Genomic DNA, 16,827 nt, shown 5'->3' on the forward strand with positions numbered 1-16,827 from the left:
TTTATTTATTTATTTAATTTTATGTTTGCTGGGATGTGGGAATATGCATAGTATGTGTCTGAAAGTCAGAGAACAGCTTAGGGGACCAGGTTCTCTCCTTCACCCATGTGGTACACAGATATCAAATGATATAATCAGGCTTGACAGTAAATGCCTTAATCTGTTGAGCCAGCTTGCTAGTCCTACCTTAGGATGTCTAATCTCTTTGCTTGTTGATTTGTTTGAGATGTGTCTCATATAGTATAGGTTGGCCTAGAGCTTGCTATACAGCCAGGGATGATCTTGAATTTCTGATCTTGTAACTCTGAAGTGTTGGGAATACAGACCTGAATCACCCCACACTAGTTTCTGATGGCTTTTACTAGTGTATCTGCCAAGATACCTTTTTCAGAGAGTTTATTTTGACTTGTTTTTTCCTCTGAGTAGATCATGCATTCTGAGTATGTGCTTTTTGTGTGAGTGTGATTTCTCTCTCTACTTTTTTTTTATTGGTAGGTAGTGGGCATTTGAATATAATCATGTGGTAAATAGAAATCTGATCATTCTTCCTTTGCACATGTCATCTGTTCTTTGTTTGACTTGGTTTGTTTTCCTCTTGCTTTTTCTGTTTGCTTGTTTTTTCAACTGTAGACTTTTTCTGTGCCCAAGATCAGTTTAAGGTATGTTAAGAACTTCTCAGCTATTTTATGATTCTTTTCCGTGGACACATGCAGTTATTTTCCAACTTTGTGCATATTATGTACGTTATCGTTATTATCTAGTTCTCCAAATCAGAAAAGGAGAAAGTTGAAGGCTGGGGGAAGAAAATGGTGATTACCTTTTAAGTCCACTGAACTTACTCAAGTGGAGGGGAAGTGGATTTGCAACAATGTAGAAAATACAACAGTGATCACCATCTATTTGTTTTTTTGCCTGAATGATTAAAACATTTATCAGGATATAAATCTCTAACATATGGAGGAGAAAGTTATCTAGGCCCATGTTGGCTATGAGCTGTGTGGAAGCTGTTCCAAGAAGGTGCACATGACTTTCTGCTGCCACCTTTGGTATAAAGGTTACATAGCTGCTGCTGGTCTAAGAGATGAAATGATCAGACTTAGTTGAGATTTAGCAGAGGAACCTTTTCCTGAAGTTATAAGCTATCAGTAGACCTCAGATTTCCAAAACAGAGTTGTTTTCATTTATCTTTGCTTTCTACATTTTTATGGTTGACTGTGGCCTCAAAAATACTAAATAGGAAATTCTGAGAAATAAAATAATCTCAGTTGTTCCCATTCTTGGAGAAGTTGGATAAAAAGACTGAGTACCTCTATTTTCAATTTTATCCTTAATTTCTGTGTAATATTAAGGTTCTCACCTGTGTACACTGTTGTTCAAATTACAGACTTTCTCTTTCACCTCTTGTCCACATAAAGAGAGAACAATCAAAGGCTGAGAAATGTGACACCCATATTGCAAAGATACATCACTATTGTTCTTATTCTCTTTGTTTTTAAGTGTTAATTCCATTAAAATATTATTAATATTTTTATGGGCTTCTGAAGAGATTTAAATCTACTATCTTTACCTGGAAAGTCCTTCATTAAATATTGTGCTATAATCACTGATAATTGTATGTTCATTCCTCTGCCACTAGTGCTGATAATAGTGTTCAAACTGTAGCAAGAGCTTAATATTTTTGGTTGATGTGTCAGTAGCATGTGTGTTTATGAATAAGATGTCTCAGGAAGAAAATAGATATTACATCGAATCATATGACATGTTAGTGTTATAAATCTCGTTGGGAGCTTTTGAAAGTTCTAAAAAAGAAGAAAGGCATCATAGATTCTATTATGTATTAAAATATATAACTTATGTATAACAATCTGTTAATGATGTCACCTCTATGATGTATTCATCTACCTATACATTTGTATAGAATCCACTAAATTTTTTCTGAGTGACAGAGAAGTCCCACTTGATTGCTTGTCATTGTAATAAAACCATTTTATGCTGCTTAGCATTGAAATCTTTTAATGCTCCATATCTATAATATAATATATTTTATATTAATATAATAATATAGTTAATTAAGCAAATTATACTTTTTTTTCCCACAGTGATACATATGATATTGCCTGGAATGTCAGAAGTGGCATTCGCCAAAGCAGACTACCAACTAGCAACACTTCCTTGCTTGATAAAGATGGGATATTTGCTAATTCAGCAAGCAGCAAACTCCTGGAAAGAGCTCATGGAATTCTCACGTCAGTACTGATTAGTAATAGACTTCTTTTTTTTTTGTTTTGTTTTTCGAGACAGGGTTTCTCTGTGTAGCTTTCCGCCTTTCCTGGATCTCGCTCTGTAGATCAGGCTGGCCTCGAACTCACAAAGTTCCGAGTGCTGGGATTAAAGGCATGTGCCACCACTGCCCCGGCAGTAATAGACTTCTTAAAGGAGTATTTTAGTAAATTTTCTTATTGTCAAATAATGAAAGATGAAGTATTAATTTTCATGGATATAATTTTGATTGAAAAAGATTGAAATGTACTTAGTTTTAAAAACTGAGTCTAAGGCATTATAGATAACATTGCTTTATTTTCTGTTTCGGTTTTCCCTATTCACTAACAAAAACCAAAAAAGGTTAAATGTATTAACTATGCAGAATGATTATTGTTATTTTCATCTAGAGAAAAAAATGTAGCTCTTTTTAGGATTCCCTATCATTGCTACAATTATTGTTCTTTTGATCTAGCACTTGGAAAGGGAAATCTCATGCATGTGATGAATGGTAGCATGTGTAATATCATACAAAACTTATCTTTCATTACCTGATGAAGGAACTGGTTTGGACATGGAGATAACCGTGCATGGTGTTCCATTAAACTAAAGCATTAATGTAGTTTGGGCATTTCCCAAGCATTTATTTTTTCATGTATCGTAAACTAGATGTCTGCCTGAATTGGAGTCCTGAATCGCTGTTGAAGTAATTGCTTAATAGTGTCAATAGACTTAAATTGTGTAAGTCTTGCTGTACTCTGGAAGTGTGTACTGACTCACTTAATGCTCTCAACAATGTTAAGGAACAGATTGTCTTAACCATCTTCACTTTATAGTCTATCATAGTAAAACTAAGGTTTAGAGAAGTTATACTTTGGTAGATGGAAAACTTTAGATTCCTGATAGGCCTTTTAACTTCTCAGCATTGAGAAGCATTGAGCTGTATTCACCCATTTTCTGAAGCCATAAAGAAGTTAATCTTTGCTGGGCGGTGGCAGCGCACACCTAATAATCCTAGCACTCAGGAGGCAGAGCCAGGCAGATCTCTGTGAGTTCAAGGCCTGCCTTGTCTACAGAGCAAGATCCAGGACAGACACCAAAACTACAAAGAGAAACCCTGTCTTGAAAAACAGAAGGGGGTTAAAAAAAAGAAGTTAATCTTTGTTGATGAGTAGGAAAAATGAATAGAAAAAATTTAATTTCTAAAATGAAAGATTGTTTTATGAAATGTATATTTTTAACCATTTATGAAATTTAGGCATAGCTTAAAAATCTTTTAATGGTAGAAATAAATCTTAGTAGGTGTTGTAAAGTAGAAGCCTGCCTGCATACAAGAAAGCGAAACTTAGAGCTTAGAAAGTACAGTAGCAGCACATCAGTAATCTTCAGGCTCACCTCTGCTTATTCCCAAATTACAAAGCTGGTATTTCCTTCTTGTCTTGTCCTTGCTTACTCTTTTTTCTCAGTGATATCTGCTTGATTCTGTCAGATAAAGTTTTTGTGCAGAGGGCCCACATTCTCCAAATGAGGTATTTAGTTGCACTGAGTGAGCTCTTAAAATCACTCATTTATACTGTAGTTTCTTTTTCTTCTAATGAATGTTTTATCTTTATAGAAGAAACAAAAACTTCAAATCAAAACCCGTTCTTCCAAAGGTGAGTCCTGTGGAAAAACTTTATTTGTTCCCTATTTTAAAAATTATTTATGCCGCCGGTGGTGGTAGCGCATGCCTTTAATCCCAGCACTCAGGAGGCAGAGCCAGGCAGATCTCTGTGAGTTTGAGGCCAGCCTGGTCTACAGAGCGAGATCCAGGACAGGCACTGAAACTACACAGAGAAACTCTATTTTGAAAAACCAAAAAAGAAAAAAAAATTTCATTTATGCCTTATTTATGTCCAAAATAGAGACTGTATGTTCTTAGTTGAATCTATTTTAGAAACAACAAAGTATGTTAGGAAATGGACAAGCCTAGTAGTTTAGGCAAATAATTACTTGTGATAAATACCATTCTCTAGTTTCTTTAAAAGCTCCTGAAATATGCAAGTTCTGTTAAGTAGTTGCTACTTTTACATAAGATTTTTTTCATTTTTCCTTGAGCCAGGCAAAGTGAAAATTTGAATTTTGAAAACATTTCTAGTTAGTGATTTTGTAAGTCTCATCTATTACTGATGTTACACAGTGTTTCTATAAAGAGTTGAATAATCTCTGTTGGTCAGTGTCTATTGTAAGTACTTAGGTCTGCTGTTGTAGGATAAATACAACTTTAGATAATAGGAAACTGAACAAGTATGTTCACATGCTGATAAAACTTCATTTATGAACACTGACATTTGGATTTCATATAAATTTTTATATTAAAAACATTTTTTAAAAGGCAGGTGTGAGGGTGCTGAATTGGTCTCAGATATAGTCTGCATTGTAGAACTAATAAGAGTTTGCACTTCCTGGGTCTCTCTCCTTCTTTGTTCTTAATACAAAGTCAGGTCCTGAATGTCCCTGGAACGAGTTCATCTGTACATTGAATTTCACAATTCGAATGCATCTTCCCAAAGGAAGGCCTTCTCAGTTACCTACCTCTGGGAGTTGATGGGTTCCAAATTTCTGAGAGTCTCTAGGGTAGTGGTTCTCAACCTGTAGGGTCACATATCAGATATCCACCATATCAGATATTTACATTATGGTTCATAGCAGCAAAATTACTGTTACAAAGTCATAACAAAATAATTTTATGGTTGGAGGTCACCACAACATAAAGAACTATAATAAAGAGCCATAGCATTAGGAAGGTTGAGAACCACTGCTCTAGACCACGGTAGGTAGGCATTCAAAGCACCCACTTTTTACTGGATTTCTTTTCCAAGATAAGAGATGTAGTCTGATCAGAAGTTTAGGCATTCAGGAGAGGGATTCTGTAGCAGACTAGATCAAGGAGAAATGACAAAGACTGAAAATGGCCTGAGGGACTTAAGGGTCACCATTAAATATTTTTATGAATAGTATGGATATTTCTTTTTAAAAAACAAAAACATATATAGCATATAATCCAGTAGTTCTGGTTACATGTCCACAAGAGCTGAGGTCAGCATTACATGTTCCGTGTTTAAAATAGGCAAGATAGCACAATACAGAAATAACCTAAGTGCCTACTCAGTGAATTGAGGGATGGGATAAAGGATACATAGTTTATAGCCATAGTGGAATTCTACTCAATCTTTAGAAAGGAATTCTGTGATCTGCAACCGTATGAATGAACTTGAAGATGATTAGGCTTAGTGAAAAAAATCCAGGTGAAGTCACATTTTGCAATATCTCACATGTGGAATCTTAAAGTTGAGCGCACAAAAATAGAGAGTAGTAGTCAGATATGAATGCTGTATGAGTCAAGAAGGGAAGATATCTAAGTTAGGTATTGCAGAGTAAATGAGAATTTTCTGAGATCCTTGTCATTTAACGAGCCCTTGTCTTAGAATCTTTGGATTATAACACACTTAGCATTTAGTTTGTACACATCCAGATCTGAGATGACATGTGTTTCTTTTAGATAACAGGTTAGTTTGATGCAGAGAAGTGTCCACCTGAAATGGGACTACTTGGATGGGTTACAGTTTAACCCATCTGCCAGATAATAGCTATAATAATAGTGCTTTTGAGGTTTTTCCTCTTAGGCTCAAAATTGTCACTTCTACTTTAATATTCTTTCTTGAATTATTCTTTTGAGTTATATTCTTATAATGATTTTGCATTGTTCTGTCTTAGTTACTTTTCTATTGCTGTGATAAGACACCATGACCAGGGCAATATATAGAAGAAAGAGTTTATTTGGGGATTACATTTTCAGAGGGGGTAGAGTCCATGACCATCATGTCATAAAGCATGGCAGGGGCAGGCAGGTATGGTGCTGGAGAGCTGAGAGCTCATATCTTGATCCACAGCTACAATGCAGAGAGAGCTAACTGGGAATGAGGCTTTTTAAACCTTAAAGCCTACCCCCAGTGACATCCCTCCTGCAACATGGCTCACTTCTGAGTCCTTCACAAACAGTTATACCAACTGGGAACCAGGCATTCAAACATGAGCCAGTGGGGGCATTATTATTCAAACCACCATATTCCTTATTGTATATTTCTGTTTTGATATCCTCTTTCTTTTCACACCTCAAATGATTTTTTACTGTGTTGCTCCCCTGACAAATTTTTTTTTTTTTTTTTTTTCGAGACAGGGTTTCTCTGTGTAGCTTTGCGCCTTTCCTGGAACTCACTTGGTAGCCCAGGCTGGCCTCGAACTCACAGAGATTCGCCTGGCTCTGCCTCCCGAGTGCTGGGATTAAAGGCGTGCGCCACCACCGCCCGGCTTCACCTGACAAATTTTTATAGTTACTTAGGATCAAAACTTAAGAGTTAATTTTATTTCCCATTTGAATCATCCTTAACAACATGAGAATTACCTTAGTCTCTTTGGACTACTATATTAAAATATTATGGACTTGTTAATTTATAAACAGAAGTTTGTTTATTGCTTATAATTCTGGAGACTTTGAAACTGAAGATCAAGATGCCAAAAGACTTTATTATGTCTAATGAAAACCCATTTTTTCATAACACCCTTTTTGTGTCATAACAGGGTAAAAGTGTTACCCACCAGCTGATGGGTCCTTTTGCTCTAGCCAAATACATAATTGTGGGTTGGCAAGGATCTGTTCAATTGCTGGCCTTGGCTGCTTATATATCTTTTAGCATTTGATAGCAGTGAGTGGTGGTAGGCAGATTGGAACAGCAGAAGGTGGCACATTTTAGTGTTATAGCTCTTACCTAAAAGCCTCAGGTATTGGGATCTACAAATGTTATAGCCCTTGGCTACTTCTTCCTATTTATCTCTTCCCAAATTTCTCCTTCTCTTAATTCTCTTTGCCTGCCAGCCTCGCTTATTTTTTCTCCTGCGTTGTTACTGGCCGTTCAGTTGTTTATTAGACCAGTCATGTGTTTTAGGCAGCCACAGTAACACAGCTGCACAGAGTTAAACAAATGCAACATAAACAAAAGGAACACACCTTAAAATATTCTACAACAGAGATGTTTTTAAATTAAAAATGATATAAATAATTAGACACATAACTATTTAAAGCCTTAAGGATCTAGAGTAGTAAAACATCACTGCAGAGTGAGCCCCATTTATAACCGGTCAGAAGGAAGCTTCTGATGCATCCAACTACTTATGGGTACTGCCACCTATTCTATAATGAGGGGAATCAAAAAGATAAACTGCATTTACTCTATAGTAATTGTGAGAACACAGATGTCCTATACTCTACCTCTGAACATTCAGAAAACTCTAGTGCCTGGAGATTGGGAGTAGAGAAAGCTGAAAGTACCTTTGTGTGCATTTTGCCAAAAGAATAGAACTAGTAGCCAGAGCCTCTGCCTTAGTTATACCTTTCCAGTTTCATACACTATTTGACTGGCAAATTTAAGCCACTCCCAGAATTCTAGATCCAGTAGTTCGTGAAATATAATTTAGTTTTGTAGCTTTTGGAGGAAGGAAGGAGAGGGTAGAATGGTTATTAACTCACATTTTTCATTTAATCTTATTCATACATGAAATGTTTGTATACATAGTATTGAAAATGAATATTCACGGTATTGCACAAAGGAGCACATGAACAAAGTGAAAGTAAATTATACCAGGCTTTTTCTTTTAGGCTACCAGCCAGCTCCCAAATCGTGATACGAAGACTTATTATTAGTTTTGGATGTTCGGCTTAGCTTAGGCTCATTTCTGGCTAGCTCTTTTAACTTAAATTAACCTGTTTCGGGCTGGAGAGATGGCTCAGTGGTTAAGAATACTGGTTGTTCTTCCAAAGGTCCTGAGTTCAATTCCCAGCAACCACATGGTGGCTCACAGCCATCTATAATGAGATCTGGTGCCCTCTTCTGACCTGCAGGCATACATGCAGGCAGAACATTGTATACATAATAAAATAAATCTTTTAAAAAAAAAAATTAACCTGTTTCTCTTTATCTACCTTTTGCCTCAGGGCTTTTTATTTTTCTTTCTGTATATCTTACTTTCACTGCTTCTCATCTTACTTTCACTGCTTCTCGTGGCTGGCTGGCTAGCAATGGCTGCCTGGCTTCTGGCCTTAGGCCTCAGCCTAATTCTCTCCTCCTCCTTCTCCCTCCTTGAGCCTAGATTCTTTTTGTTAGTTCTCTCTCCCTGCCTTCCCACCTATCTTATCCTGCCTAGCTATTGGCTGTTCAGCTCTTTATTAGCTCAATCAGGTGCCTTAGGCAGACAAGGTGAAACAAATACAATACATCTTTACATAATTAAATAAATACAGCATAAACAAAAGTAACACACCTTAAAGTAATGTTTGCAGCAAAAACAAATATAACACATCTTTACATAGTTAAAATAATATTCTACAACAGTAAATCTTCAAGGTGATTGCCCTTTTTGCAAAAATGATATACCAGAATGCAAATCTAGCTAGTAAACACTTTTGCCAAAGTGGCTTTATCTTTTATCCCTTGTGTAAGTGGTGTCTCATCCCATTGATGGGTGCTGGGCTTCACACTCTGACATGATTGGCTAATTGACACAGAAGAAAAGGGGAAGAGTCCTTGTCAGACTAACCACCTTCGATAGAATAAAACATTTCTCATGGGTATGGAGAGATGGCTTAGGGGTTAAAGAGCACTGGCTGCTCCTCCAGAGTTCAATTCCTAGCAACTACATGGTGGCTCACAACCATCTATAATGGAATCTGATGCCCTCTTCTGGCATAAAGTCATACATTCAGATAGAGCACTCATACATAAAATAAATAAATCTTAAAAAATATTTCTCGCCGGGCGGTGGTGGCGCACGCCTTTAATCCCAGCACTCGGGAGGCAGAGGCAGGCGGATCTCTGTGAGTTCAAGGCCAGCCTGGTCTCCAAAGCAAGTTCCAGGAAAGGCGCAAAGCTACACAGAGAAACCCTGTCTTGAAAAACCAAAAAAAAAAAAAATTCTCACAATTGGAAATAATGAAAACTGGCTGATGATATTATATATGATCATATTATATATACATATATATATACACACACACATACATATATAAATGTTTTTCCCTTCTCTTTAGAACTTGCTGGAGGTAAATTCTTTGAAGCATCTAACAAGACTGACCCTACAGGATCGAATCACCAAATCCCTTCTTCATCTGCACAAGAAGAAGAAACCTCCCAGTATCAGCGCCCAGTTTCAGGTTATTAACTATTGTACTCATGCTAAATAAAGTCTGTTTCTTTCAGATTGTTGTTGAAGGATCAAAGTGAGATGTAAAATCATTAATGTGATATGATTCAAATGTCTACAAAGCCATAGAATTGAGTGCTTTCATTAGAAAAGGAGTTAGGCCTTATTCCCAAGAATCAAAGATTTTCTTAAAATAGAAAGTGAAGAATACATTAAACCCAAAGCAAGAAGAAAGAAGGAAGATAACAAAGATAAATAGAAGTCTGTGAAGCTATAAACAGAAGAGCACCTGGGCGATGGCTTAGCAGTTTAAAGTGCAAATGTGCTTGCAGAGGACTCAAGTTGGGTTCTCAGCACCCACATAAGGTGCCTCACAACCACCTCTAACCTCCAGGGGATCTGATGCTTCGGGCTTTGTGGGCAACAGCACTCTAGTACTTATCCACACACAGACACACACATAACAAAAAATGCAATAAATCTTAAAAAGAAAAATTCTTAAAAAGAAAACCTGAAGACTATTGGAAGAAATTAAATAAAACAAAAGCTCTGGCTCTTTGAGCAGATCAAAAACTGATTCACCTCTAGCCAGACTAATTGGGATATATATAAAACCAAGTATAGATGGGGGGGACATCAATATATACTCTACAAAGATTAAAATTAATTTAAAGTAGTGCTCTTTTCTGGGTGATTTCAAAAGCTGGTCAGAATGGAAGAATATCGGGGCAGGGCATGGTGATGTATGCCTGTAATCTCAGCACTCAGAAGGCTGACATAGGAACATCTCAAGTTAAGGTCAGCCTGAGCTTGTAATAGGCCAGTCTTGAACAAATATCAAGGCCCTATCTCAAAACAAACAAACAGGGGAAAGAGAAAAAAAAAAAGCAAAACTACCTAAAATGTGCATTTGAATAAAGTTGCTTAATGAAATGTGAAGAGTAGTGAAAAATTATTCTCTATTTAGAGTATGCTGAAATGCATTTGCAATAATGACTATTGCCAGAGCATCAGCTTTAAGATTCAGATTAAACTGCGTTCCTATCCTCAGCAGTTCTTTGATTTTACCAAAATGGGAATGTGCACAATTTCCTTTTCAGAAACAAACCCTTCTGTGTATGTGTAAAAGGTTTTTTGCATATTTTGCCCCCCTTGTTTATATTTATAAGTCACTTGTCAACTCTTAAGTAAAAGCATACTAACGACACTACTTTTATTGCAGGCCTCCTTAAGCAAGCTAATGGAGACACTTGGTCAAGCAGAACCATATTTTGTCAAATGTATTCGCTCAAATGCAGAAAAGGTAAAAGTATTCTGTATATGGCAGCACATCACTCAGGTTACTTGGGAGTCAAAACAAAGTTTAGATTCCATTAAAAGGGAATAGAGAGGAATCATGCATACTTTTTGTACAGAAATTATACTCCATAAATGTTATCTATAGCTAGTCTTTTAATTTCCACATTACTCATCTGCAAGGTGTTTGTAGATTTGATTCAACACATACTAAAATCTGAGAGGCAAGTATTAATACCCCTTGAAATTCCATTAGGAAGAAAGAGATGATTTTTTCCCCCCCTCTAAATTTTTTTTTACTCTAACAGCTGGTTAAATCTCTTCTGTTTGGATATAGTCTATATCTCTTTAAAAATTGTTTAGTATTTTCATGGTTAGGAATTTTTACGCTTACCTTTTCTATTGCACTGCCCTTAATGAGATCAAAATATAATGTGTAAATACATTTGTCAGTCCCTGGTTACTCCAAAGTCAGCTGTTCTTTTAAGACAAATCCGAATTTGGAGATCTACTAACCTTTTTCTTTCTTTGTTTTAGCTGCCCTTAAGATTCAATGATGCCTTGGTACTAAGACAGCTTCGGTACACTGGGATGCTGGAAACAGTTCGAATTCGCCAATCAGGATATAGCTCCAAATATTCTTTCCAGGTTACATACTTCTATAATATATTTAAATAAATATATATATTCATATCAAGTACATTGTTTCTGTATATCTTGCTTATTATTATATATCTTTGGGAGTCATTTACTACTTCTTTTTCTTGTTTGTTTTTTTAAGACAGAGTTTCTCTGTATAATAACCCTGGCTGTTCTGAAACAGGCTATCTCAGAGATCCACCTGCTTCTGCCATTTGAGTGCTGGATTAAAGGTGTGAGCCACCATGCCTGGCTCATCTTTTAATTTTACCGTTTTTTAAGCAAAGTTGAAAAAGCGTTAAGAGAATACTCATTTTTGGAAGGACAGCAGTCTTGTTGAGCATATGCTGTGATATAGTACTTGGCTATTCTTTTTTTTTTTTTTTTTTTTTTTTTTTCCGGTTTTTTCGAGACAGGGTTTCTCTGTGTAGCTTTGTGCCTTTCCTGGAACTCACTTGGTAGCCCAGGCTGGCCTCGAACTCACAGAGATCCGCCTGGCTCTGCCTCCCGAGTGCTGGGATTAAAGGCGTGCGCCACCACCTCCCGGCTGGCTATTCTTATTTGATCAGAATGTTTGCTAATTTTAAGTTTGACCATAATTTAGCAGTTTTCACACTGACTTTTCCTAGTAATTGAAATAATTCAATCAGAATGATCTTGTCAAATGAAAAGGTTTCATTTGATTTTCCCTGAAGTTTTCTTAGAAAGACTTCTTACCTAGGAAGCTTCTAGAATGTTACTCAGCAATCATTATCAGCTATATTGCTATGTGTGTAAAAATTATATTGGAACCTTTCAGAAACTGAGCAGTTTCTGTTGTATGGAAAGAGAAAACTTGATTCTCAGTCATATGTTCCAACAGCTGCTGTGTTTCCTTTCCCTGCAGGTTCTTGCTAAATGACTTTTCTTTGGTCTTTGGTATGGCTTTCTCAAAAAGAATAGTTAACTTTTACCCTTCTTTCTTTAATTCAGTTTTCATTTGATAATATGATGTTTCAGACTTAGTATCTTTCTTCTTACTGTGTTTTTAAAATTGTATTTTTAGAAAATCATTTTATTTTTATCTTATGTTTTTGGGTGTTTTACCTGAATGTTCATCTATATACCATGTGAGTGCAGTGTCTTTGGAGGCCAGAAGCAGATGTTGTATTCCCCTGAATGAGTTACAGGTGGTTGTTAGCAGGCATGTGGACACTTGGATTCTAACCCCGACCCTTAATCACTGAGCCATCTCTCCTGGACCTCCTATTTATAGTATTTTTAAAGTAACAAACTCTCTTTTGTTTCGTCTTTATTAATAAGATTTTATTAATACTTTTTTATTAATAAGTTTTGTTCTTTGACTCTTTCGTACATGGATATAATAAATTCTGGTTACTCTCAGACCCACATTCTCGTCACTCTTTTACCCCTGCCAGTTTGCTTTCTTCTGCTTTTAAAAGAATGAGGAAACAGGCCCTGGAGTAGCTTCACTCATGTGGCCCACCGCCCTCTTGCAATGTATTCTGATCTTTTCCAGTGCCTTGCTTTAAGTAAAATTTTCTTTTTATTTATCAAAAGACTGAGAAACCCATTAATAAAAGATAGTTTAGGGTATAATATTCATCTAGTTCCTTTGTGATTTGATACCATTTTCTTTTTACTTTTTAGGATTTTGTGAGTCACTTTCATGTACTTCTTCCCCGGAATATTATGCCATCTAAATTTAACATTCAGGATTTCTTCAGGAAAGTAAATATTAATCCTGATAATTATCAAGTTGGAAAAACTATGGTAAGAGCCTTAGTCAAAATTGAGTGCATTTTATGTTTCAATAATAATACCTTGTCATAAGTTTTATGAAAAGATAGTATGAATCAAATATTACAAGGAAATTGATTAAGCTAGTTGGTTTCAATTTTATATACTTCTTTATTTATTTGTGTGTATATATGTATTTGTATGGGCACAGATATGTCATGGAATAAGTGTGGAGGTCAGAGGAAAACGTGTGCACTTGGTTTTGTGGGTCTGAGGGATGAGACTCAACTTGTCAGGCTTGGTGGCACGTACCTTTACCCACTATGCTATCTTGTTGGCCCATAAATTTGATTTATTATTGTTGTTGTATTTGTATTTGTGTATTAGTAATGTGTGAATGCTAGCACACCCATGCAAGACAACCAGTTTTCAGAAGTTGGTTCTCCTTCTATCTTAGGTTTATAAGATGAAACTCAGGTTCTTATGCTTACATGCCAAGCACTTTTACCCAGTGAACCCTCCTAACTGACCCTAGGGCCTTTTCTTTTCTTTCTTTTTTCGTTTCCTCTTCTTTTGTTTCCTCTTTCTCTCCTTTCCCCTCTGCTCCAGTGTCCAGAGAGCAAGACCACCAGGTGATATTGACATTCATTCTCACTAGTGGCACCAGGGAGGGGCCTGCCAGCAGACCTTGTGGGAGGGTGTCAGGAGGAGGCTTCTTGACCATCACTTTGCTTACTGGATTCTGTTCTCCATTACATCTCGGCTTCATTCTCTTTCCTATGTTCCCATACCCATGCCTGCCACCTGTCCTTGCTTGTACACCACCCGTGCATTATTGGGGGGGGCAGCCAGAAGCTACATTCTGTACATTGGATTGGAATTTTTTTTTAGATAGTAGTGGAGATTAAATCCAATGCTTTACTTGTGTTGGGCAAGCACTCTACCTGACTTTTTAGTGGGGAGGAGGTGGCACATACTTTTAATACAAATTTTTTTTTACTTGAAACTTAGAGAATTTTCCTGCAATGTTGTCCAGTCTGTTTTCCCTGTTACTTCTTGATAATTTATATTTTCTAGTTAATATGATTATATGTAGTTATATATTACTTGCATAATTTAACATCTCCAATAATAACTTGGAAAAGTTTAGTTTTTTGGTTTTTTTTTTTCTTTTGTTGCTTTTGAGGTAGAGTATCACTGTATATCCGAGGGTGGCCTCAAACTCAGGATTCTCCTGCTTCAACTTCTTGAAGGCTCTAATTATAGGTGTGTACTACAATGCCCAGGTAGAGATTTAGTTTTCTGCATGAAAATCTGCACATAAGAAGAGGGACAGTTACCATACTATATCAGTGAACAAAGATCTGTATAGATTCATGAGTGACAGACGGTATGGGGGGAAAAAACAGTGAGAGCAAGAGACAGAGTGGGGAAGAGGTCAAGGAAGAGGAAGAAGAAGTGAAGGGGAATAGGAAGAGGAAGGAGAAGAGGAAAAGGGCGAGGAGCGCAGGGGAGAAAGATAAAGAGAAGGAAGGTGAGTAAGTTGGGGGAGACAGTACCGAGAAGCATTGCAGTGGTCTGGGTTACTATTGTCATTACACTTTTGGGGCCGTAAATGATCAGAGCTGACAGCTCAAAAAGATCATACTGGAATATTTGCCCTGGGTTAGGGCACTGTGGTCATCTAAAAACACAAATTCATGTCTTCATGGATGGTCTGGAGCTTTGAGGGCCAGCCTTCAGCTCCGCCTGTGAGGTCCTGCTTGCTCGGTTCTCTGCAAGCAGCAGGAAATATTAGATAGAAGGATTTAGATTGTGGAGATAACAGATAGAAAATATAGGATAGCCTCGAGAGGGCCTGGAACCTATTCCAGCGAGTCCTGACGGTCTCTGTCCTAAGGTATGTATAGAAACGCCAAGGAGTGGAGCAAAAGACCTCCTCCCAGCACAGCCAAGTGCAGACCATCTCAGACACCTGCACTCAGGCCTGTGGTCCAATCATCCTCTCTATGTAGACCTGCTGGGTAAAGCCACTAGGAACCTGAAAATGGGCTCCCACACTTATTTTAGCCATTTATTAAAATCACATAAAAATGGTACTTTCTTTATATTGACCTCATGCTTAAATATAATCCCAATAGACCCCCCCCCCCATTAAATTTATATATCTTGGGGCTGGAGAGATGCTTAGAGGGTAAGAGCCCTGGCTGCTCTTCCAGGGGTCCTGATTTCAATTCCCAGCAACCACATGGTGGCTCACAACCATCTGTAATGAGAGTTGGTGCCCTCTTTTAGTGTGCAGGCATATATTCAGGCAGAACACTGTATACATAATAAATAAATCTTTAAAAAAATTTATGTATCTTCCTCACTCACACTGTCTGATCCTCCATATTGTCTGGGAAGTAGTATTGCATGCCTATATTCCCAGCACTAGAAAGCAGCGGCAGGAGAATCACACAGTCAAGATTATTCTCAGCTGCATAGAAGTTTAAGGCTAGCCTGGGCTACGCGAGCATCTGTCACACAACACAAGACAAAAAAAAACACTTCCCCATTTTAGCTTCATGATATTTAACAGTACTTTATGAAGAGTAATTCAGTTGTCTGAGGTGCATTAGTGTTTCTAACTCCTTTTATTGCTCAGGTACGATCTTCTGTCTCCAGTCCACACATAGTAGTTTATTCTTTAACTCTTGATATATAATGTCTGCCCACTCCTAAAGATGAACCATAAGTTCTGTTTCAAAGAGATATGTCTTTATACTTTAGATTTATACTTTGTATATATCTGCTTTTGACTCTGGGGAGTAAGAAGCCTTTAATGCATACTAGATTTCAAATAGATATTGTTGGTTCCTTTAGGTTATACTCACTTTTTAAGATCTGCAGTTCTCAGTTTTTCCCTTATTCGAAACTTTTAAAAAATTTTGACATATTAACTAGTGATATACTGGTCTTTTATAGCAATGATTTTTCCAGATGAGAAGCAGTAATATAGCAGTGTTTGACAATGGAAACTTGATACATTTTCTCATTTTCCCAGTTTGAGATTATTGATTAGTCGAGGTGCTAGAACTATTTATTAGTACTTTATTTGCATGTCTGCCATTATATGTGTTCTTCTCTGAAAGAGAAACTTGCCCCGGAAACAATAATTCATGAATAGTTCTCATTTCTTCTTAAGGTTTATCTCTTGTTTTTGTCCTTCTCATAGGTTTTCCTAAAGGAACATGAACGACAGCACTTACAAGATCTGCTTCATCAGGAAGTGCTTCGCAGAATCATTGTGTTGCAGCAGTGGTTTAGGGTCTTGCTCTGTAGGCAGCAGTTCCTCCATTTGAGACAGGCATCTGTTATTATCCAGGTGGGATGAGAAGAGGATTCTTTGTGTGAGAGTGATTTTTGACCTTAATTTAGTAACCAGAACCATTTTACTGTGAAACACTTAAATAATAATGAAACTTTAGAGATGAAAATGAATCATATTCATTTCTTAAATGCTTGTAACACCCAACAGATTACCTTGCATGTAACTGCGGGTAATACCCTGGGAGTTCAAGGTCAGCCTTCCAGCTTGTCTACATAGAATTCCAGGACAGTCAGAGCTACAATAGAAAGACCCTGTCATAAATAAATAGATAGATAAATAAATAA

At 37.0% G+C, this 16,827-nt stretch overlaps 1 protein-coding gene and 1 long non-coding RNA gene across 6 annotated transcripts in view; one reads left to right on the forward strand and one right to left on the reverse strand.

The window, feature by feature from the left end:
- LOC131915085 (uncharacterized) overlaps positions 1-16,528 on the reverse strand; it is a 33,945-nt gene extending 17,417 nt beyond the window's left edge. The window contains exons 1-2 of the long non-coding RNA XR_009380257.1: positions 16,422-16,528; positions 11,308-11,450 (exon numbers count right to left, since the gene is read on the reverse strand). This is a non-coding gene — a long non-coding RNA (uncharacterized LOC131915085). The remainder of the gene's footprint in view (positions 1-11,307; positions 11,451-16,421) is intronic.
- Positions 1-16,827, forward strand: part of Myo9a (myosin IXA) — a 214,235-nt gene that overhangs the window by 130,333 nt on the left and 67,075 nt on the right. For all 5 annotated transcript variants that reach the window (XM_059268022.1, XM_059268025.1, XM_059268027.1 and 2 more), the window contains 7 exons: positions 2,100-2,246; positions 3,875-3,914; positions 9,383-9,505; positions 10,718-10,798; positions 11,329-11,439; positions 13,081-13,203; positions 16,388-16,537. In XM_059268022.1, the coding sequence (XP_059124005.1) occupies positions 2,100-2,246; positions 3,875-3,914; positions 9,383-9,505; positions 10,718-10,798; positions 11,329-11,439; positions 13,081-13,203; positions 16,388-16,537 (775 nt within the window). The remainder of the gene's footprint in view (positions 1-2,099; positions 2,247-3,874; positions 3,915-9,382; positions 9,506-10,717; positions 10,799-11,328; positions 11,440-13,080; positions 13,204-16,387; positions 16,538-16,827) is intronic.

The sequence above is a fragment of the Peromyscus eremicus genome, chromosome 7, assembly GCF_949786415.1.
Source record: "Peromyscus eremicus chromosome 7, PerEre_H2_v1, whole genome shotgun sequence".
Lineage (NCBI taxonomy): Eukaryota > Metazoa > Chordata > Mammalia > Rodentia > Cricetidae > Peromyscus > Peromyscus eremicus.